This window comes from Tenrec ecaudatus, chromosome 18, assembly GCF_050624435.1.
Source record: "Tenrec ecaudatus isolate mTenEca1 chromosome 18, mTenEca1.hap1, whole genome shotgun sequence".
NCBI lineage: Eukaryota > Metazoa > Chordata > Mammalia > Afrosoricida > Tenrecidae > Tenrec > Tenrec ecaudatus.
In genome coordinates this window covers 503,096-526,326 of record NC_134547.1, presented here as the reverse complement: position 1 = coordinate 526,326, position 23,231 = coordinate 503,096, and the positions used below count along the sequence as shown (strand labels likewise).

Here is a 23,231-nt window from a genome sequence, read left to right as displayed (position 1 = left end):
AATGGTAACACTGCTTTGACACTGGAAGGTACATACTGAGTTAGCACTGGGGGGTGGGGAGGTGGTTTGACCAGGCTTACCCTGCAGAATCCCAGAGGCAGGCCTAAAGCCCAGTACCTATAGAATGGGGCTGAAAGCGCAGCCAGAAAGGCATGGGAGAGAGCCTAGAAGTGGTCGGCAGGAATTAGAGCCCTTTCACTTTCCCTCCTTCCAGGCAGAGGTGAAAACTCGCTTCTGGTGCTTCTGTAGTCTCAGAGAAAGGACCTAAGCATAGGCCTGCCCCAAACTGATCATTCCGAAGAAGAGGCTCAGAGTTGCCGTGTCCTGAGCTTCCAGTCAGTGCATCTACCGTGAGGTTGTTCAGCATCAGGACACCCAAACAGGCAAACACTTTAGGATTGGCCAAATCATAGTTCAGCCACTCCATAGGGGGACGCAAAACCAACCCTGTGCCACCAATTTAAAAGAAACAGTAACATTGCCTACTGAGGTGAACTAAAAATAACAGGGTTGACTAGTTCTGGGCCCCAAAAGAAACGTTGCGCTCGGCCATCAGTCCAGGCAAACACTCCCATCCATCGCTTTGCAGAGCTAACATGAAGACATCCGGGGTATGATGATCATAGGACCAATGTGCTCCTTCCAGCCATCAATGGACTAATGCAGTATCAGCCACTTGGGTAACAGCAGTTTTTGTTTACTTTTGTTAACTTTCTGCTGCATTCTGCAGGTTGTCCCTCTTTGAAAGTAAATGTCTTTTCCAAACGTTTTAGTCTCCACATTTTCTTGTACTGCTAGAAAGCCGTGCTGCCTATCATGTTATGTTCAGAAGAAATACCAAAAGTAACATGTAAATCTTTTTTATATATGACTACACAAGTATGGGTAAAATAAATAGCCCGGGAAAGCATCAAAAGTTTTAAAAGTGGCGACCCCTATTTCAGGAGAGACTCTCCTCCAAGTGGGTTTGGGAACAGCCAGATTCTGGCCCTGGAAGCAAACAGGATGCCCGTTCCTTCATTCAATTTCCACCGGGCGCCTTACTGACCTGCGTGGCAACTGGACTCGCGCCCTTTGTTGATGCAGATACTCGTTAAACTCGAAGCGAATTTCCTCCGTGAAGGGTTCAGGTACCAGGTCAGTAGGGCTCTCAGAGGACTAGGCGCTCTCCTTATCCAGAGTGGGCAGAGAAGGCCCACGGGGCAGGACAACCACTGCAGAAACGCAGGTGGCCCTAAGTGGCCACCTCCAGCTTTCCAGAACAAGTGACTGCCGAGGCAAGGATAACAGTATGGCCATGACCTAGGAGCGCCTCGGGGGCGGGGCATGAGCGAAAGGACTATTTTGGTTGGCGTGCCTCTCACCAAGTTCTACAATGGAAACCAAACCAAACACTGCATATACGCAATGTTTCGATGTACTGTGTGCAACTTGGCAGTTGGTTAGGTCCTGTGGCTCATTCGAGCGCCAGTCACGGGGTGAGCCCCCCAAAACCGCGGCTGTGAGGGCCTGGTTGGACACCTAATACCTGTCAAGACATGAGAAGTCCAGAAGTACGCTCCCACTAGAACCAGGACGAGCCGCTACTTGCTTGCTGAGGCTTGTGGGAAACGTAGTCCGAGTGTCGGCATGGGCCCTACGGTGCCGGCGCCTGATTGGCCGAGCGGCGTTGTCAGGGCAACCCGTGGGCGGGGCGTGCCGCCGTGTAGTGCGCGAGGGCACGGAGAATGGCGTGCGGAGCTGGCGCGGCGCCATTTCTCGGAAGTGCCCCGCCGACACCGGCCCCGCGGCTGAGTTGCTGCTTACGTGAGGCGATTGGCAGGCCAGTGCGAGCTCGCTCTCTCTCTCCGCTCGGCGCTTCCCTTCGTCCCGGTAACGCGAGCCGAGCCTCCGGAAGATGTGAGGGCCGGCCGGCCGGCCGCGGAGGACAGCCTAGTCAGGGACCTGAGGGCGAGTGGGCAGGCGCCGGTTCTGAACGGAGTTTCACGAACGGCCGTTTGTCAGGTGAGTGTGAGCGATTCGAACGGACATTATTCACGTTTGCCACTGTGGTGCTTCCATCCCAGAACTCGGGAATCGCTGCTCATCTCCCATGATTCCGTTCTTGTACTCAGTCGCGATTTAAATGCTCTCTCGCACAGTGCTTGTAATTGCACGCGAACATTTTATGTTGACCTCACAAAGCCAGATGTTAACCAGGGCTTCGAACCGGTTCCTTCTGGCTCGACCCCTTGCTGAGAATTTGCATTTCCAGCCCAGGTTTACGGAATCGGACTCTACATTTTAACAAGACCCACAGTCGATTATGTATGCATAAAAAACATCTGGGGATCTTGTTAAGAATCGTCCCCGGTGACGCTTACCTTTTTGATGTGGTCTTAGATAGCTAATAGATGATGCGTGAGAATTATCTGGGGACCTTGTTAGCCTTAACAAGGTCCCCAGGTGATTCTCAATGTATTTTATATGTTTTATGCATGTATTTTATATAAGTATTTTATATGTTTTATGCATACTGGGATTCACCTGGGGATGGGGTTAAACCGGAGATTCTAATTCAGTATTTCTGGAGTGAAAAAGCTAAATCTAAAACGGAGGTTGAATTGGGATGAACCAGCTGGAAGCCCAGTTGTTAGCAAATATTACCAATTAGTAGGAAGGAAATTACTCTTTCACCTGATTTCACTGAAAACAGCTTGACCTTTCCTTCAGAAGGTGCTGGATAAATGGGCAAAAACGTGAAGTGGTACTTCTGATGGAAGGCATCTGCAAACCTTCTGAATTTAATAGATGAATTAGTGTGGCCTTAATAATATGCAAGCTAGAAGCAAGTTAGTAACACTGTCTCTAATTCATGTCTACCAATGTATCGAGGCATTATTTGTTTAGTCAGAAGCTTGCAATCTAGCAGCTATTAAACATGCCCTAATATTACTTATTGCCCTTTGATTTCTAGTATGGGCCGAACCAGAGAAAATCCATGTCGAGAATTTTTCAAGTATGAAAAGATTGAAAATAAAAGCACGTGTAAAATTTGCAACACAGATATGGTTGGAGACCATGCCGCTAATTTAGAGCGACACCTGAAGCGGCACCACACAGATGAGTACAATGCAGTACAGAGCAAGAAGACCAAGAAGATTGAAGAAAGTGTCCGGAGTGTCCCCAACAAGCAGCAGAAAGCATTAGATGAGTTTGCTAGTCCAGAATTTCTTAAGGTGATATTAGATGATCAATTGTTGCATGTGTTCAATTAGTTCCTGTTAGCTACTGCTCCTTTGAGTTCCTTGGAATATTAAGGTGTCTGTAAAAGTTAAATCCAGCTATTGCTCCAATGTACTCAAAAACTCAACCAACGAGAATACTATGGAAATGATACCCCACTTGTCCTTGAAACATACCTTGAATATTAATAATCTAGAAAAATAATTTGGTTTGAAAGCAAATGTTAGTAATTGTGAGTCTGAATTCTACAAATTAATACTCGTGCTCATAGCATGCAGTAATGAGCATGTATCTGCTGACACTGCAAATGGAAGAGTTAGTCACATAGAGCTACACATGAAAGCGCTGGCTTAGATTTTAGAGAGGTATCGTATATACTGAGAATAAGCCTACCCAAATCTCAGTTGAGGCACCTAATTTTACCACAAAAACTGCCTAGATAATATGCTGAAAAATCTCAGCTTATACTCAAGTGTATTCGGTACATTTATTTTTATTTCATTTATTTTTTCTGGTACATTTATTTTGACAGATTCTGTAACCATGAATAATGGCTCTGAAATGTTCTTTGGTTTTTGTTTTTTTTTTAATTTGCTTAGAAACTATAGTGAAATTAATTGGTCTGAGGAAACCCTCTTGTCTCCAACTACAGTTTGTGGAAAGGGAGAAATCAAAATAATGTAATTTAAAAATGGGACTCCCCGAATAGGAGCATAGAACACACCTAACTAAGGCATAGCCAGCCTGGCAGGTGCCAAGGTGGGCATGGTTCCCTGGACACCTGCACCGGGGGAGACACTGATGCTGCCTTAGTGTTTACATGCGGAGCTCACTAACATATGAGCATCTCAGAGTTCACACCAGACGCCTCTGAGCACCTGAACCTGCAGGTTCTGCTGTCCCTCTTGGCTCACATGTTTTAGAGACTTTCAGGACAAATCACAACAGTGCCCACCTACTTCCCACTCAGCCTCATAGCTCCTGCTGTCCCTGAATTGAGATCCCCATTGCCTCCTCACCTGCCTGTTGCTGGTATGCTGCCTCTTCAGTCCAACTCTGAAGCCTGTGAGGGCTCCTTTTCCTACCATCATCTCCTCATGGGCCTCCCCTTATAGCAAAACATGTTGCCGTTTTCTGGACAACCCCCCTTTTGGGTATTTTCCCCAAGGCTTCCTCCTGTTTTCATCTCCTATTGTGGCTTAGCTCCTGTGACTCCTGTATCTGTGAGGCCTTCTTGTCCATCTCCAGCCTAGGGTCCCCGTTCCCATGTGGCCCTCAGGCAGGCCTGATTGCCCACGTCAGTCTTCCTTAGGCAGGGTCCCGAGCCACAATGTGACTCGCCTTTTTATTTTTTTTTATTTTTTTAAGGTCCTTCCTGGCAACTCAAATAAGATCTTCCACACAAGCATGCCATCTCCATTGGGTCCCCTATTTCTGCCCCCCGTGGACCCCACAGCCACCCTGGAGGAGCTCGAGGCTGCACGGCTCAGCTTCCGCAGCTTCCGCTACCAGGAGGCAGCAGGGCCCCTCGAGGCCCTGGTCCGCCTGCGGGAGCTGTGCCGGCAGTGGCTGCGGCCCGAGGTGCACTCCAAGGAGCAGATGCTGGAGCTGCTGGTGCTGGAGCAGTTCCTGGGCGCCCTGCCCGCCGAGATCCAGGCCTGGGTGCGGGAGCAGCAGCCAGGCAGTCCCGAGGAGGCCGTGGCCCTCGTCGAAGGGCTGCAGCATGACCCCGGGCAGCTGCTGGGCTGGGTGAGTGGGGCCAGCCTTGCCGAGGTTTTTGAAAGGCACCAAGGCAGGCTGGAACCCCAAGACTTGCCTCTTCTTCCTCAGATCACAGCCAATGTTCTGGGGCGCGAGGTGCTCCCAGCAGCCCAGAAGACTGAGGGGTCCTCAGGGCCCTTCCTCCCCTCGGGGGCATCGGAGACCTTGGGGGCAGCCCCTGTGGAGGGGCCACAGCTTGCCCAGATGGAGGGTCCTGCCCAGCTCAGCTGCAGCGTGAAGGAAGAGCCAGATGCTGATGGACAGGACATGGGTGAGGGGGGGCAGTGGTGAGAGCACACCAGCCCTGGCCCTGGGGGCGCCTGGTGGCAGTGTGTGCATCTCTGGGTCCTGGGTAGCAGGAGCACAGGGCAAGTGGCTTGGAGGGGGGGTGGTCCTGCTTGCTGGGGACGAAGACCAAGGCAACAGCACCCACACAGACTCCTGTGGCAGCTCCTGACCCTGTGTGTCAACCTTGCTTCCCAGTTCCCCTGGGCCCCCTGATGCCAGCCCAGTCCCTGGAGAGGCGCCTTGACCATCAGAAGCCAGCCTCTGCATCCTTCCTACCTGCCAGGATTCAGGTGAGCATTTCCCAGTGGAAGAGGGATGGCCCTGGTGGCTGCCCTGTCCCTGCCAGCCCTCCAGGATCTGTGCCTGGTGGGTCTTGTGCTCTCTGCTGCTCAGAATTTGAATGAGTTGCCAGTGATGTTGGCCCTAGAGGCTGAAGGGTGTAGGGATGAGCTGGTGGTCTGTATGTGTGACTAGGAAGACTTCTGACCTCAGGGGCACCCAGTGTAGATCTCAGAGGGGTTTCTTCTCCCCCCCTCCCCCACCCAAAAGAGAAGCCTGAAGGCTCACTGTTCCTACCATGGTGTGAAGGTTGCATGCACCTTGGGAAGAAGACAGGGTTCCTGAACATAATGGTGATTCTTGAGCTCCAGGAGCCAGCCTTATCTGCTGGTCACATCTGAGGCCAACACAGGACACTGTCCTCCTGGGAAATTCCTTAGAGGCCAGCCAGTCCAGCTGTGGTGATAGCAGTGTGGGTGCTTGGCACAGACTAAAGCAGGGTTTTGATGGGTGTCACATTCCTGGGAGCCCCTGCATGTGGCCAGTCCGGGTCCCTCCCCAGGCTCCTTTTATTTCTTCCTGGGACTTCAAGAGTTTCCGTGTGAAAGGGGTTCCTCCCTCTACCTTTTTTTCCCTCCAGCCAGTGGATTGACAAGAGATCGCTTAGTTATTTGGGGGTCTCAGGTCTCTGCAAGTCCCCTGCTGTTCCCTCTTGTTGTAATACACCCTGTTCAGAGGAGGGTGATGGGTGGGCCATACTTCCCTGAAACCCACCCATTATTCTTCAGCTTCAGACCGTTGGGTCAAGACCGTGGGTGGGAGCAGCCATTGGGGAGGGGCAGGCAGCAAGGCCAAGAAGACGTGCAGGAAGTTCCTTGCCCTGGCTCTAGCTACATGCCCTCTGCCTGGCACAGTGTCATCTTGACTTCATCCTTATGCCGGGAGGGATGCTCAGGTAACCGGCCCTCACCTCCAGGTATGAAGACGTCACAACTGGGCCAAATGAACCAAGCGGGGAGCCACTGGGTGGGCCGGTCCAGACTGACATGGTCATGCCCCTGCAGGAGGAGTGGGGTTTGCTGGACGCATCGCAGAAGGAGCTGTACTGGGACACGATGCTTGAGAAGTATGGGACAGTGGTCTCCTTGGGTGAGGACCTGGGCCCCCCTGGCCTCTGCATCTCTTATCCAGGTCTCACCTGGGGGGCGGGAGCACTCACCATCCCCAGGAAGTATCTGCGTGGGGTCTTCATCTCCTCCACCAGAGGCTACCTGGCATCTCCGGAAGACCAGCCCAGGTGTCAACTCCCTCAGCCCCTACACCCAACCTACTCCCTGAGTGAGTTCCTAGCGTGATTGCTCTGCCCTACTCTGCCAGGGATACCGCCCCCCAGGCCGGAGGCACCCACTGTGGCTGAGCCAGGGGTCCCATGTGCATGGACAGGAAGCTGTGCAGGCGTCTGCCCTGGTGAGCACTGCTCCTCATGCCGGCCGCGCCTCCACACTTGGTGGGGACCAGCCCAGGGCGCCAAGCTCACAGGCTCCCCTCTACCCTTCTCCAGGAGACGAGGGTCGGAGCCCCCGCGAGGCACCTCCTGGCTGCACAGAGACCTGGCCACTGCGGGCCCCAGCTGCCATGTGCATCCCAATTCCACAGGTGCCGGGTGTCCCAGGCAGGACCATGTCCCCCAGGCCTGGGCCTGAGCCGGCGCTGGGAGTGCTGCATGGGAAACCTTACACGTGCAAGCAGTGCGGCCTGGGCTTCGATTGGAAGTCAGTGTTCGTCATCCACCGGCGAACACACGCCGGTGGGCAGCAGACCATAGGGGCCAGTGAGAGGCTGCCCCCACACCCCCAAGAACCGCCTCTCCACCCGTGGTGTGCACCGCCAACAGGCCCCTGCAGTTACCCGTGTGAGGAGTGCGGGCGCAGTTTCAGCTGGAAGTCGCAACTGGTCATCCACTGCAAGAGCCACATTGGCCAGCGGCGCCACTTTTGCAGGGACTGTGGCCGAGGCTTTGACTGGAAGTCCCAGCTGGTCATCCACAGGAAGAGCCACCGGCCTGAAGCCCCCAGAGCTGATAGAGAAGGCCCTGCACAGCCCCCAGCCTGACTCGGCTTCTCGGCCTGGGGCCAGGGGACTCTAGAGACAGCAGAGTGAACCAGGGGCCACCCCTAGGGGTACCAGAGGAAAGGAAGCCTTTGCCTCCCCTCTAGCTCCTGCCTCTGGTGTAAGTCTGAGTTTGAATCTGCTGCTGCCTGGTGGCGTCAGGGTAACCCAAGCCTTGGTCCCCCAAGAAGTGGCTGACCTTTGGTTTGTGTCAAAGACTGCAGGAGCCTTGGAAGGGAAGCCAGCTCCTCTCTAGGTAAGACGGCTGAGGATTTGCTCCTGCTGAGCTTGGGAGCCACAGGCTGCTCCACGTGCCTCTGCTCCTCATGGCCCTCCATGTGCTCTTTGGCGTTCCTAAGTTCCACCTGCTTTTAAAACCAGTTCCTTTGGGATGAAGAGTCTCAATCTGACGTCTCCTGGAAAAGTCCGAAGATCTGGCAGCTGGAGCTGCAGAGCTGCTATGCTTAGGAGAAAGGACCAGCCCTTTGACACACACACACATACACCACCCCCCTACCCCACCCCCTCCTGAAGTCCCCAGCCAGCCCCCTCCCTGCTCTCCCCCATGTGCCTTCTTACTTATAGTCGTCTTGCTAGCATGGAGTCCTACATAGGCCACCAAGAGGAGGGGCCAAGGGTGTGAAGGGTGCTATGGGCAGGTTTAGATGAGGTCATCAGCACCTTTGGATCAGGCCTAAATTCCCACAGTCCACATGATAATTCAGAATAATCTCCCCATCCTTAATCATTTCTGCAAATTTCCTTTTGCCAATGTTGCAATGTATTCACAGGTTATAGGATTAGGACATGGAAATCATTGTGGGCCCGTTGTTCGGGGAAGGTAAGGATGGTGGTGAAGGGATGGTGTCACACAGGGCGGAGGAGCAGTTTGAAATAAAAGTGTTTAATGTTTAACAGTACTTTGCTCAATTTAGAAAATTTTGAAATGTTCAAGAGGAAAAAAATAGGAAAATGGCTTCTACTTTCATTATCTAATGTTAATTCCAGGCAGGAACCTTTTTTAAAATATAGCTCCTTGTTAGCTTAGTAGGTGTCATTTTGAATTAGGATCTTGTCACTTTTCCCCTAGGTTATTAAAAACAATGCTTTTAAAGGCCTGGGTGAAACCTCTATTTTCTGGTCTGTGTCATTCAGTGTACTGAGCCCAAAGAGTTCCCCACTCTTCCCCATGGCATAAGAAGCTGTGACTGACACTCGGAAGTGTGTGTGCATCTCTGGGGAACTCAAGAAAAAGTTCCTAAGTGAGACTGTTGAGTCACAAGGAACATGGGGACCCAGGGAAATGTGGTCCGGTGAATGGAAATGGCCCTTCTACCGGAGTAGGCAGAAGTTTTGCGGCTACTGTACAATGTTTGGGTGGGGCCTACCTAAGGGGAGCCTGATAGTAATGTAAATACGGTGCAGGGGACCGCGGAGGTTCTCGGGCTCCACCAAGTCCGTTCCAGTTGATAGTGGTCTGTGTGCAATAGAATGAAGCACTGCCCAGTCCTGCACCGTCCTCACGGTCTCCCTGTTTGAGCCCAGTGGTGCGTGCCCTCACTGACGGGCATCTCCACCGCTGGTCTCTCCCAGCCAACATGGGAGCTCTCTCCAGAGATGACACCCTCCTCGTGCTAGGGCCTCTGCAGGTAAAATGCAGTCTGTATTTCTCGCCCCTGCGGCCCCACAGGGTGTGCTCTTTTATCAGTTCATGAAGTATTCAGTGTTCTTCACCGACACCCGCACTCAAAGGCATCGATAATTCTTCATTCTGTCTTCCTTGTTGATTGTCCGGCTTTCATATGAGGTAATTGAAAATACTATTGCTTGAGTCAGGTGAAGGTATTCCTCAAGGTGACATCTGCTTTTTAACACTTAGCAGTCTCTCGCAGTCCATCATTTATTTACCTGGCTGCTGCTTCTGAAGGCGTCGAAAGCATTCCTGGATTCCCATTCTTTACAGTGATACCCACATTTGTTGTGATCCATCCAGTTAAATACCTTTGCATTCAGTAAAAGACATAAACATCGTTCAGCCAAGAACCATTGGACATCACAGTGACACTGCTCATTGTATGTCTTCTGCGTCTGGCATGAGTTTCTGGCAGTTCACTGTTGATATATTACTGTAGCCATTTTTTAATTCAAATTTTGCTTGCATGTGATACTGATAGTATTTGGGGATTTCTGCACTCTGCTAGTCTCTCTTCTTTTGGAATGGGTACAAATTTGGTTCTCACATCTGATTGGCTAGGTAGCTTTCTTCTAAATGTCTGGGCATAGGTGAATGAGCTCTTTCAGCATTTTATCCATTAAACATCGCCAGTAGTAGACCCTTTTGGGGTAGGACCATAGAAATAAAGTGTATAGAACTCTAAGGATGGCATCTGTCGGTATTGTCATCTCGTAGACTTGAGTGAGTTCATCCCGGAAATGGGAGGTTAGGGTTACTCTCAAGAGAAAACCTAGGAACTGAGTCCATCCTGTGGTTCCCTGTGCTGAGAACCTCCTAGACCCAAGAGACAGAGCTTTAACATGAGAGGATCTGTCAGATGGAAGCATTGACAGAGGGATGGAGCAGCAGTAGACCCAGGAGGCTGGCAGGAGATTAGAGCAGTGGACCCTCTGGTTCAAGACAGTTAACGTGGGCATGCAGACTTAGCAAGACTGAGCACCTTGCAGCCAGAGGCTTATTGTGGAGTGGGTTGCCTTCTGAGTATATAACAGCAGTGCTGAAAAGCTTGCTAACACTTTCCTGAGTAGGACACATGGCAAGGGGCACTGAGAAAAAGATCTAGGGTCACACCTGCAGACATGGAGGAGCTGTCATGATGGAAGGGACATTTTGGAACCTGAATTATAACTTGTTACTTCCTTTATAAACCCCAAAACTGAGTGTAGGTGCTGTGAAGTTTGGATGGCCATTGTGATGGATTATTGAACCCAGCAAAGAAATAGTGCCATTCGGGGGCAGCTGGTGTCAGAATGGGTCAAAAAGGGTGGTGCGTGGAGGTATGTCTAACCTTCACTTCATAGGAATCAGCCTTGGGCTGAAGCTATTTTCAAACACCCCCCCCCCCCCCCCCCGAACACCACTCCCATGAGGTCAGGCAAGGGAAGTGATAATGCGGCCAACCTTTTTTTTTTTTTAATAGGGAGTATACTTTTCCTGCCTTTTTACCTCCTAGAGATCTTCCTCCATTTTGAAGACCAGCAGTAGCCAGTTTTCCTCACATGGGGTCAGTTTGATTCTCTCCTGCTTCCTCTTCCCACTTTATGCGAACACTTGTGGTTTACCTGGGCCCCACCCAGCTAGACAATCCCAATGCCTTCATCTCATAGTCAGCTGATCAGTCGTACCGTTTTAAAATTCTGGAGGGAGATGGTAGAGTGTGTGAAAGAAGGATGGGGGCTGCCCGCTCTTACCTTCCTATGACCAATGCAGTCTCAGACATTTTGGCAATTGATCAATTTTAGAGAGTCCCAGGGCATTCTGATCCTTAATACATGTCTTTTCCAGATGATTTTCTCTCGGGTTTTTCTTTCACAGAAGGGCCTGTGCTGCCTGTCATTTCACATTCACTGTAAATTCCAAAATTAAGTTCTTACTGGTGGAGGAATATGCAAATTTAGAGGGTAAAAATCAAAATCATCCCAAGTATTAACAGTGGTGGCTGAGTTGTGAGTTCACTTTTGAATTTAGTTTTCCAAAGTCGATTCAATAAACCCATGTTGATTTTAACTACCTTTTTTAATAACTTAAGTTTATCAGCACTTATTCCATATATAATTCAATAATTCAATCGTATTAAGAACAGTTGTATACCCTATCATTTTATAATACGCTTTAAAGTGGTCTGAAAAGTTTAGGCGGTCTGCAGTGTAACTAAGGAAGGAATTTTCTCCGTAGGAAACACCCACCCACAGTAGTCCCTGTTTGTTGTCTCGCGTGGGCGCTATGGAAGTCATTGAAGTGCACCAGCCATGTGTCAGGGCACAAAGTTCTTGGACCAGAATCGACACCCCACCTGAAGGTGACTCAGCTATAAGGAGCACACATTGGGCTGAAGAGCAGGGTGCTGCTGCAGCTGTTTCGGTGGAAACACCAGAGCCTGGTGGATAAACTAGCAGCTACCAAACTCTGGGAGTTACGGGAACAAGCCTGGGGTCGTCTAGGGGTGGGCCCTGGACGAAGCACCAATTTTGATTGGATAGGCCAGTCGGGTTCCTCTCCCGTCACTTTATTTGCCAATAGGAACCGGCTGTGTGCACCTGCGCGGTGTCCCACCTTTAAAGTTGGTAAGTGGTTAGTACTGGCCCTGGAATTCTAGTGAAAAGAACGACCACCAGTGAGATGGTGAACCTGTTAAGTACCGGGACTCGGCCGGTTCTGTCGGGCATGGAACACCAGAAACTTGAGCTTCCGAAATCCGCTCTTACGGACGGAGGCCGGCCCTCAGGCTCATGGGAAACGTAGTCCGAATGCTATAGGCGGCGTGTTCGATACAGGCTTCTGATTGGCCAGGGCTGTGTTGCCCGGGCAACGTTCGAGAGGGCTTGATTTGCGCAAGTGTACGTAGACCTTGGGGCCCGAGCTGGTTAAGCGCCATTTTCCCGGAAGTGGCCCTCCAACCTCGGCGCTGCGCCTCAGTTATTGCGGACCCTAGACGACTGGCAGGCGGGTCTGAGGCGCTTCCCTTCGCTCGGCGACGGGGTCGGGCCTCCCGAAGTTATGAGGAACGCCTGGCGGCAGAGGACATTCTAGTCAGGAGTCCACTGCACCGAGCTCTGCACGGTTTCCACGGCAATTTGTCAGGTGAGTGTGAGCGTTTCCAACGCACATTTGGCACTGATGTTTAAATTCCAGAACTCGAAAATCGCGTGAAAGTTTATTCCATTTTTGTTCGCAATATGGATTCTAAAGTGCCACACATTGACTGTCATTCGGCAAGCTTTGGACTGAGAACCCAAGGGCTAAGATTGAAACCCACAGGCCCTTCCGCAGGAGGACTAGAAGCCGACTGCGCCGGTAATGATTTATAACCTCTTCGGAAACTTTATGTTGAATTAATATGGGTTGGAATCGACTCCGTGGCAGTGGGTTTTGTTTTGGGGTGTACAATTTGATGTAATGTTTAAACTACCTCACAAATGAAAATATTCACAAATATCAGCAGGGAGGAAAATTATGTTTCAATTGTGATATCCCTTTATTTCACTGAAAATAATGGATGTCATCATTTTGAAATGAGGTTTTATATCCTCAAAAGATGATGGCTCCGTGTAAGATGGGACTTTGGATGAAAGAACTCATCACATGAAGTTATCAAACCCTGCGAATGTAAAATCAAAGTTATTCTCGGTTTTCCAATGATGATACATGGCTGTTGTTACCAGGAGCCTTCCAACTCGGTTCCCACTCTTAGTGACTCTGGGTGCAACAGAATGAAACACTACCAGGTCTTGCTCAATCCTTACTATGCCGGGTTTGAGCCCATTGTTGCAGTCATTGTGTCGGTCCATCTCTTTGAAGGTCTGCCTCTTTTTCACAGAACTTGTACCAAATATGATGTGCTCTTTCAGGGACTGGCTCTGCCTAACAGCATGTCCAGAGTAAGTGAGACCAAGTCTCGCCATCCTCATGTCAAAGGAACATTCTGGCTCTCTTTGTTTCAACACATTTGATGATGAATCTTCTGGCAGTCCATAGTATAGTCAGTGTTCTTTGTCCTTTATTCACCATAGTTCAGAGACCTCGATTTTCTTAGATCTTCTTTATTGTCCAGCTTTTGTTTGCACATGAGGTGATGAAAATGCTGTATTGGGTCAGGCACACTTTAGTCATCTAAATACCACTTTAAAGAGTGTGTTTGCAGCACGTGATCCCAGTGCAGCCCGTGATGACTGCTTTCTGATTATGGGTCCAAGTAAAATGAAATCCTTGACAGCTTCAGTATTTTCTCTTGACTATCACGATGTTAGTTATCCAGTTTTGAGGATTTTCCCTTTATTTACGTTGCGGTATAATCCATACTGAAGGCTGTAGTCATCGATCTTCCTTGGTATACTTCAATCCTAGTCTACTTGCACCCTGCAAAGTTGTGTCAGATGCATGTCCCAGGTGGTGAGTGAGTCTAATCTCCCATCCTGATACCACATTCTTTTTCCTCCGATCAATTTGTAGGATTATTTGCCCAGCATGCACATTGAGTAAGTGTGATGAAAGAGTTTAATCCTGATAAGAAATCATCCAGTATCCTGTTACTTTATTCAAATAACTGTGTGGTAGTTAACATGTGTCACTGTGGCTGGGCCCTAATTCTCAGCGACTTGGCAGTTAGAGCTCCCATGATTAGATTTAACATAAGAAGGGGGTTCCTCAGGCTATGCTCACCTTCCAGTGCGTGAGGATGTTCTGCCAACGCTTGCGTGCTGTGCGCCGCATCTGGATCTGACTTCCGGTTCTTTGGGTTGAACCGGTGACCTGCTATATTGCCTGCCAGTCCTGGGAATCTTACTTGTAGACCTGGGCTTCATTCACTCTGTGGGCAGAATCCTGCCATCTGACCTGCCAATCCTGACTTTCCCAGCCTCTGAAGTTACTTGAGTCAGGGGTAGTCCTCAGTCTGACATCTGACCCACAGACTTGGAAGTTGCTATCTTCTACAATTGTGTGGGCCATTTTGTTGAATAATATATCTTTGTAAACATACATACATATGCTTCATGGTTTTGCTCTGTAAAAACCAGCCTAAGACAGCTGCCTCTTGGTCTATATCCAGGTTGTACTCAGCATAGTTAAGTACTCTGATATTCTCATTCTTTGCAATATTTTATATAATTTATTATAATCCACATAGTTGAATGCCTTTGCATACTTAGTTAAATACATATAAATTTCTTTTTGGTATTCTTTGCTTTTATTCAAGATCTATCTGACATCAACAACATCCTTCAGTCTATCTCCTCTTCGAAGCCCTGCTTTAATGTCTAGAAGATCTCTGTTGAGAGAAGTATACACGTTTTCATGCATAGTGAATTTAAATCAGTTTTGCAGAGATTTTTAAGCATTCTGTCCTCTTTATAAGGAGCCTTGGTGCTATCAATTGCACATTAGATTACTGACCATGAAATCAGAGGTTCAAACTCATCAACTGCCCACAGGAGCTTATTTTGCTTGCACAAAGATTTGCCATAAGCCTCAGAAACCCTACAACAGGTCATTTTGAGTTGTGATCTATATGGCAGTGGGTTTTGGATTCTCTCTCTCTCTCTCTCTCTCTCTCTCTCTCTCATTGAAATCTGAAATGCCTCTTTACTGTAGTGCGATATAAACAAACAATGTCAGGGTCATGTCACAGATTCCAACTCACAGCAGCCCTGTGAGGGAAACCAGCCCCTCACGTGATCACAATCCTGTAGGCACAATTGTACAGTTAAGATATGTAAAGATTATAGTAAAGTTGTAGAGAATAAGAGAGATGAGAGAAAGTAAAATGAAGGAGTCAGACACATTTCATGGTAGCATGCTCACCTCAGCCCTTCTTGGTGGGTCACGTGGGGATACGGGAGGAGGGGAGGGCAGGAAAGAGCGCAATTTATTTCTAATCAAGGCTTATATCTCTTTTGGGAGTGTGCAAGCCCCCTGATTACAGGTAAAGACGTCACAGGAAGGGGTTGTACTTTAGGTAATACAGTAATGGGAGGGGAATAATCTAGGGGTGTAAGCGCTATAGGGAGAGGAGGGATTGAAGGTACGCATGTCACAAGATGGACGGATCCTAGATTCATGATGGCGGCCTAACCTTCATTGTCCTTGAGCTGGAGACTTGATTTATTCTAAGCTTTCAGGGGAAGCCATCCACTGTCCCTCGCAGTAGGGAGTGACAGACAATAGGGTCTGCTTGCTCCGGATGGCTGGTGCCTTCAGGGAGATAACTTAATAATCATTTACCATTAGTTGCAAGCAGTGTCCTGGGTCTGACATATATTTGGTGGGAAGAAGCTGGGGGAAAGTCCTTTTATATCAGAGAACTGTCCCTGTGGCTTTCCGAGACTCTCAGTCTTCACAAGAAGGACAGAAAACCCCTTCTCTTGCTCCTGGAGCTCGTGTTACTGCAGACTGCTCACTATGACACCAGGGCCAGGCTCCCTGTAGTGTCTAAGTACAGTCTAAGTACAAACTATACACTAAATGTTAACATTGTATCTTATCCTTTGAATTCTAGTATGGGAAGAGCCAGAGAAAATCTATGTCAAGAGTTTTTCAAGTATGAAAAGATTGAAGATAAAAGCATCTGTAAAGTTTGCAACACAGACTTGGTTGGAGACCATGCAGCAAGTTTAGAACGGCACCTGAAGCGTCCCCATTCCGAGGATCACAATGCAGTGCAAAGCAAGAAGACAAGGACGATTGAGCAGAGAGTCGGGAGTGTTCCACGTTAGCCAGAGTTGCTGTTTCAGAATGCCTTAAGGTGAAATTAGACATACACTTGATCCTTGAGCAATGTGGGTTTTGAACTGTACAGGTCTACTAATCTGTGGAATTTTTTTTCAATAAATATATTGGGAAATTTTTGTAGCCTTGTGGAATTTGGAAGAACTTGTAGATAAGCTACATAGTCTAGACATAACCCCCCCCCAAAAAATTAAGTAAAAGGTATAGCATGAATACATAATAGCCTATTTTATCATTTACTACTGTAAATTAGATCCAAATCTACAGAGTTATATTTTATCAAAGCTGTGTCCACAAACACTTGCAGAGCATACATGGTTCCATTTGCAGTTGACAGAAATGAAAACCTTTGTAAAAATTAATGTTAAATTATAACTGCATCAAACGAACTGCAGTCTATGCTGTAGGCTGTACTGATTTCATAGCTGCCTCCCGTTGCTATTGAGGGGAGCTCACATATTGCAAGGACCCACTGGAAATGCTGAGAAACATGAAGCATCTCGGTGCGAACAGCTCGTCTTTCCAGTAACTTACTCATTACAGTTAAAAAAAGTGACCTTCCAAGATCCTCGTCAGTGTTCCTCACCGTGTACCTGCAGCCCTTCCATCTGGAATCCCACTGTGACACCCATGCCAAGTGCCATGAGGGGTGCTAGCAGTGTTCCCAAGAAGCACACCAAAGTCAGGACATTGCAACAGAAAGCTGCAACTGTGGTTACCTGCCATTTCAAGATACGTAAATCCAGCATAGGACCGTCATAAGCAAAGGAAATCCGTGAAGCCCTCGCTGCAGCTATGGCAGCAGACGCGAACACCTTGTCCTCTCTGCGAAATGCCTTTTTCTCACACACTGAAAGGGCAGCTTTTGTGTGGGTACAGGACTGCTATCAGAAAGGCAGACCCCCATGGACTAACACAACTCGTGAAAAGACCAAGTCTTTATATGGCTACTTGAAGCAACAAGAAGGTGAAGGATCGAGAGCTGGAGAGATGAATGCCAGTAAAGGATGGTTTGATAATTCTAGGAAGGGGTTTGGCTTAAAAAATGTCAAGATAACCGAAGAAGCAGCTAGTGCTGACCAAGAGACACCAGGCAAGTTCCCAGTGCCATTCAGAAAATGGTTAAGGAGAAAGGATATCGCAGGAACAGGTTTTTGGAAGTACTTTCTTAGGGGAAAAAAATGCCACGAAGGACATCTAAGCATGCTCCCGGATCTAAGGCCGGAAGGGACAGGCTAACTTTACCATATCACACAGATATAATCAGGTTTGTGACCAGCTGCCTCTCTATAAAGCTACGAACCCCTGAGCCTTGAAGGAAAAAGATAAGCACTTAAAAAATTCAGAATATAACATGCAAAATCCATGTTGACTTCCCAGTGCGGCTTCAGTCAACACAGTGTATTAGAAATGTCGGGAGGAAATCCAAAGTTAGGTGCAGAGGTCTTGCTGAGGGGCAATGGCGCTCCTTCCTCCCCTGTCTCCCACCCCAGAGTTATTCAAGGGTCAGACAATTGTCGGTGCATGTGCTGAATTGCTCTTAACAGTGGTTTGTTTGAGTTAATTGAATAACCAGAATTCTGTAAAAACGAAAAAACCCTAAAGCAATTACTGGTTCAATCAAAAATTTCCAAACAAGTCACAGAATGCTAAAGAAATTGAATATTCTAGGGTGTTCCCAGTAGATGAGTCGGGCAAGTCTAAGAATTATTCCTCACACACAGCGGCCACACAGATCTGTTGACACTGAGAAGGAACGACACACAGGTCTGTACAGAAAAACATGGTGTGTCAAATGTTGGAGATGTACAGCACTGATGGGATAACACAGCTCTAATATGATTAAATCTGTTGGTTTGATCAGGAATAGTAGTGCAATGATTGGTAAATGTTGGGGCAAAAAAACAGTAATTGAAGACTTGACTAGGTGGCTGAACCTGGAATGGCATCCCCTAGTTCCAGCCCAAGGGATGCTCTCAGTGGTCTGAAATCACTCCCTCCCCTTGTTCAGTGCCGCCTAGAACCGGCCCAGAGGTTACAGGCTCACGGTTGGCCCTAGTCTGGCCACATCCTCCCTTCCTAGTGTAGTGTTAATGGAGGGGTGTTAAAAATGGGATGCACCCCGCCTTTGAGAAGCGTAGCCCCAACTAAGGTGAAATCTGCTAGATGGGTGAGCACCCACCCCCACCCCTCTAAGCCAGGGAACACTCATGCTCGGACTTGTCATGCTGGGAGCCCCCTTCATGCACTTTTCCCTGCAGCCCCTGGTCCCCTCCTTGGGTGGAATTTCTTAGAGGCCGTGAGGACAAGCATCACATTCAGGGTCCAACTCCTTACACCCCTCCCCTTCAATGCTCCTGGTGATCCTGAATCTCCCCTATCTAACCCTTCACCCACCATCGGCCCCTCACAGACTCCTCCCCCTTATAACAAATATGTCGCCATTCCCTAGGCACCCCCTTTCAGACGTCCCCCAAGGCTTCCTCCTACTCTCACATCCTAGCTTGACTCGGCTCCTGTGACTCCGTGTCTGGGAGACTGCCGGGTCCACCCCCAGGCCAGTGTCCTCTGTCCTGGGGTGGCCCAGCCAGAACCCTTGCTAGGCAGATTCCCAGCCACAACCACTCTTTTCTGCAGGTCCTGGCTGGCAGATCCAACCGGATGTTCCACACAAGCATGCCATCCCCACCAGGCCCCCTTCACCTGTCCCCCGTGGACCCCACAGCCACCCTGGAGGAGCTCGAGGCTGCACGACTCAGCTTCCGCAGCTTCCGCTACCAGGAGGCAGCAGGGCCCCTCGAGGCCCTGGTCCGCCTGCGGGAGCTGTGCCGGCAGTGGCTGCGGCCCGAGGTGCACTCCAAGGAGCAGATGCTGGAGCTGCTGGTGCTGGAGCAGTTCCTGGGCGCCCTGCCCGCCGAGATCCAGGCCTGGGTGCGGGAGCAGCAGCCAGGCAGTCCCGAGGAGGCCGTGGCCCTCGTCGAAGGGCTGCAGCATGACCCCGGGCAGCTGCTGGGCTGGGTGAGTGGGGCCAGCCTTGCCGAGGTTTTTGAAAGGCACCAAGGCAGGCTGGAACCCCAAGACTTGCCTCTTCTTCCTCAGATCACAGCCAATGTTCTGGGGCGCGAGGTGCTCCCAGCAGCCCAGAAGACTGAGGGGTCCTCAGGGCCCTTCCTCCCCTCGGGGGCATCGGAGACCTTGGGGGCAGCCCCTGTGGAGGGGCCACAGCTTGCCCAGATGGAGGGTCCTGCCCAGCTCAGCTGCAGCGTGAAGGAAGAGCCAGATGCTGATGGGCAGGACATGGGTGAGGGGGGGCAGTGGTGAGAGCACACCAGCCCTGGCCCTGGGGGCGCCTGGTGGCAGTGTGTGCATCTCTGGGTCCTGGGTAGCAGGAGCACAGGGCAAGTGGCTTGGAGGGGGGGTGGTCCTGCTTGCTGGGGACGAAGACCAAGGCAACAGCACCCACACAGACTCCTGTGGCAGCTCCTGACCCTGTGTGTCAACCTTGCTTCCCAGTTCCCCTGGGCCCCCTGATGCCAGCCCAGTCCCTGGAGAGGCGCCTTGACCATCAGAAGCCAGCCTCTGCATCCTTCCTACCTGCCAGGATTCAGGTGAGCATTTCCCAGTGGAAGAGGGATGGCCCTGGTGGCTGCCCTGTCCCTGCCAGCCCTCCAGGATCTGTGCCTGGTGGGTCTTGTGCTCTCTGCTGCTCAGAATTTGAATGAGTTGCCAGTGATGTTGGCCCTAGAGGCTGAAGGGTGTAGGGATGAGCTGGTGGTCTGTATGTGTGACTAGGAAGACTTCTGACCTCAGGGGCACCCAGTGTAGATCTCAGAGGGGTTTCTTCTCCCCACTCCACCCCTGAAAGAGAAGCATGAAGGCCCTCAGCTCCCCCAGCACTGGGCTGGCTCTTGGTGATCTGCATGCAGACAGGGCCCCGGCCGTGTCCCTGCAGGAGGACTGGGGGCTGCTGGACCCATCGCAGAAGGAGCTGTACTGGGAGGCGATGCTTGAGAAGTATGGGACGGTGGTCTCCCTGGGTGAGGACCTGGGCCCCCCAGCTGCCCTGGCTGCTCCCTGCATGCTCCATCCCAGAAGCGCCTGGGGTGGGGACATCCTGCTAGCCTTGCCCTTTGCTCTTCACAAGTGCCCCCCCCACCCCCTTACACTTCAGAGCCCTCCCTCTCCCAAGTCTCACCCCTGCACCTCTCCTCATTAATCCCGTCCTGACCCCTGACCAACCGCTGTGGCCCACCAGGGATGCCACCACCCCGGCCAGAGGTACAGACTGCTGCCCAGCCAGAGCTTCCACAAGGGCAGCATGGAGGTAGCCCAGGCCTTCTCCCAGGTCAGTGCTGAGGGCTAGTCCTGGGCCTGGCGGGGGACTGTCCGGCAGAGGGGAGGGAGGCTCACGGACCACGCTGTCACCTCCTCCAGGAGATGAAGGGGGGAGCCCCCAGGAGGCACCCCCCTGCTGTAAAGAAACCCAGCTCTTGCAGGCATCCAGTGTGCTGGCTCCAGCAGCATGCTCCAGCTCCGGGCCCGCAGCACCGAGCAGGAAGCCCTACACGTGCGAGCAGTGCGGCCAGACCTTCTCCTGGAAGTCCGTGTTTGTCATCCACCGGCGCACGCACACAGGCGAGCAGCCGGCAGTGGGGACTGCCAGGGGGCCACTCCTGAGCCCTCGAGAGCACCCTCGGCTCCCACCTGCGGGGCCCCGCATCTTCCTGTGCGAGGAGTGCGGGCGCAGCTTCAGCTGGAAGTCGCAGCTGGTCATCCATCGGAAGAGCCACGTCGGCCAGCGGCGCCATCTTTGTGGGGACTGTGGCCGAGGCTTTGACTGGAAGTCTCAGCTGGTCATCCACAGGAAGAGCCACCGGTCTGAGGCCCCATGAGCCGATGGAGAAGGCCCTGGACAGCCCCAAGCCTGACTTGGCTTCTCAGCCTGGGTCAGGGGAATCTAGAGACAATGGAGTGAACCAGGGGTCCTGAGGGTCCCTGCCCCAGGCCCTATCGAACCTAAGGAAAGGAAGCCTCCCCCCAGCTTCTGGAATGGGCCTGAGTGTGAATCCACTGCTAATTGGTGGCCTGAGGGTAACCTGAGTGCCGGCCCCTCCAGTGGGATATAGTAGATCAAGCCCAGGATTCTCAGAAATGGGCCTTCCTGGTCCCCCAGGAAGTGGTTGAACTTGGGTCTGTCTCAGAGGCAGCGTCAGCCCTGGAGGCAGCGTCAGCCTCTCTCTGGAGAAGCAGAAGCCAAGGGTGGCTTCTACCGGCCTGGGGACCACAGCCTGCTGGGGGTCATCTTGGTCCTTATGGCCCCAGGACATTTTAGATTTTTATAGTTGCACCATTTGCTTTTAAAACCAGGAGCTTCTGGTGAACATCCTAGCTTCTGACTTCTCCTGGACAGTCAGAAGACCTGGCAGCTGGGGCTCCAGGACAGCTTGGTCCAGCTCCTCTCCCCCCCCACACACACACACCCCTCCCCTTCCCCACTCCTAGTGCCTTGTTCTCTTCTGAGGAGGACAACTGGACAGTTCCCCCCCAGGCATGGGTTGAACAAGAGTGAGGACCGAGAGAAGGGCTCTGAGCCTGAAGGAAGCTGTTGGCCGGGCTTGGATAAGGCCCTCAGCGCCACATGCCCACGTGATCGTCCAGGGCAGTGCCCCTTCCCAGCATCCCTAGTCACATTGTGAATTCCCTTCTACCACGTGAGGTAATAAACGTTGAAGATGCTAACGTGTTTTGTGTCAACATAGCTAGACTGAGATTCTCGGTAACTGGCCAGATGATGGGCCGATAGCTCCTGTTACCTCCAAGATGAGACCGCACGTGCACTATGCCACACCTCCAGTCAGGCCATAGGAGACTCCTGGGGCTGGAGCCTGTCCCCAAGTTCCAGCCATGCTTTGTCTTATTCTGAAGACTGAACTTACTGGTTCTCATTTGAACTTTGGTTTGGAGACATGAGCCAGCTGCCTGCCTTCTGACCTGCTGGTTTTGAATTTGTCAGCTCCTTCAACCACGTGAATCAGGAGAAATCTGCAACCTGACGCCTTACCCAGCCACCACCCGCAGGTGAGCCTTTTCTCTTCCAGAACTGTGCTTGTTAACAGGGAGCCTCAGTTCCTGTGCTTGAGCCCATTGTGGCAGCCTTTGTGTCACTGCATCGTGTTGAGGGTCTTCATGAAAGAGGACCAGTTGGCCCCAGTGATGTTTTAAGTCCCCAAATGGGCCTTAGCAGCAAAAGGTTCCCCACCCTTGCCTTGAGGTGTCTTGGTGCCATTTCCTGTGATTGAAACTAAAGCAGCCTAATTCTGGCTACTGATGGCCCAGACCCTCAGGCATAAGTAAATGCTTGGCCACTGCAGAAGGCAGAGTCACAACCGGCTAAGGTGGCTTTTGAAGGCAAAGGGGATACAGAATGGGTGATAGAAGGTAACTAAATATCAGTTACAATCATGTCACCAGGGCCAAAATTAAAAACTGTAATTTGTATGAGTATTTCGTGTGTGTGTGTGTGTGTGTGTGTATGTGTGTAAAGCACTTTGGTTTTCTTCCCTCCTCTATCCCATTCCTTAAGATGTAAATGGAGCTAGTGCATTTTCTCTTGGATATATGTATGGAACTTATGTCATGCTAGGCACAAATATGACTCTATAATTGTCTTCATTTAGAGATTTTGTGTGGTTGAAGATATGTCAAGGGGACCAAGGGGTAGGGTAGGATGATCACGTTGGCGAGGCTATGACTCTTAGTTTTGTGCTGTTGTGCAGCAAGTCCTTGTGGGTCGGAACTGACACCTCTGTGGCCCTAACAACAGCATGCGTCTTTAGTTTGGCTGACCCTGGGTCAGCTACTCATCCATAACGCAATTACAGGCAGCATGAGATGCAGTCTTGGCAGCATTCGGTTGAAAAAGGAGTTTCCTTTTGGGTCTGGCCTGCCACAATGTATGTGTGGATGTTCCAACAAGATGCCCTCCCTCCGGATTCTACCTCTTACTCAGGATCACCTGACCTAGAATTCTTGGGCTGTGGGTCAGCAGCCGGCCATATGAGCTGCACGGCTGGAGCCCGTCAGCCCCTGAAACCTCCCGCTTCAGGAGGAG

General features: G+C 50.7%; 2 protein-coding genes across 4 annotated transcripts; both read left to right on the top strand.

Annotated features, from left to right (window-relative positions):
- Nucleotides 1-1,862: 1,862 nt before the first annotated feature.
- ZNF446 (zinc finger protein 446) lies at nt 1,863-9,831 on the top strand. 3 transcript variants are annotated; one of them, XM_075536477.1, is made up of 8 exons: nt 1,863-2,004; nt 2,957-3,218; nt 4,594-4,974; nt 5,056-5,257; nt 5,470-5,564; nt 6,618-6,702; nt 6,931-7,020; nt 7,115-9,831. In XM_075536477.1, exons 2-8 carry the CDS (start codon nt 2,958-2,960, stop codon nt 7,663-7,665), a joined length of 1,665 nt encoding a protein of 554 aa, XP_075392592.1. In that variant the 5' UTR covers nt 1,863-2,004; nt 2,957; the 3' UTR covers nt 7,666-9,831. The 3 variants fall into 3 exon arrangements, with proteins under 3 accessions (XP_075392592.1, XP_075392593.1, XP_075392594.1); XM_075536478.1 differs by lacking the exon at nt 6,931-7,020; XM_075536479.1 differs by lacking the exon at nt 2,957-3,218 and having other exon boundaries at nt 1,873-2,004.
- A 1,729-nt stretch (nt 9,832-11,560) lies between these two features.
- Nucleotides 11,561-22,734, top strand: LOC142431502 (zinc finger protein 446-like). The gene is made up of 8 exons (XM_075536495.1): nt 11,561-12,478; nt 15,891-16,136; nt 18,758-19,138; nt 19,220-19,421; nt 19,634-19,728; nt 20,073-20,157; nt 20,376-20,465; nt 20,555-22,734. Exons 3-8 carry the CDS (start codon nt 18,782-18,784, stop codon nt 21,010-21,012), a joined length of 1,287 nt encoding a protein of 428 aa, XP_075392610.1. The 5' UTR covers nt 11,561-12,478; nt 15,891-16,136; nt 18,758-18,781; the 3' UTR covers nt 21,013-22,734.
- Nucleotides 22,735-23,231: the final 497 nt, after the last annotated feature.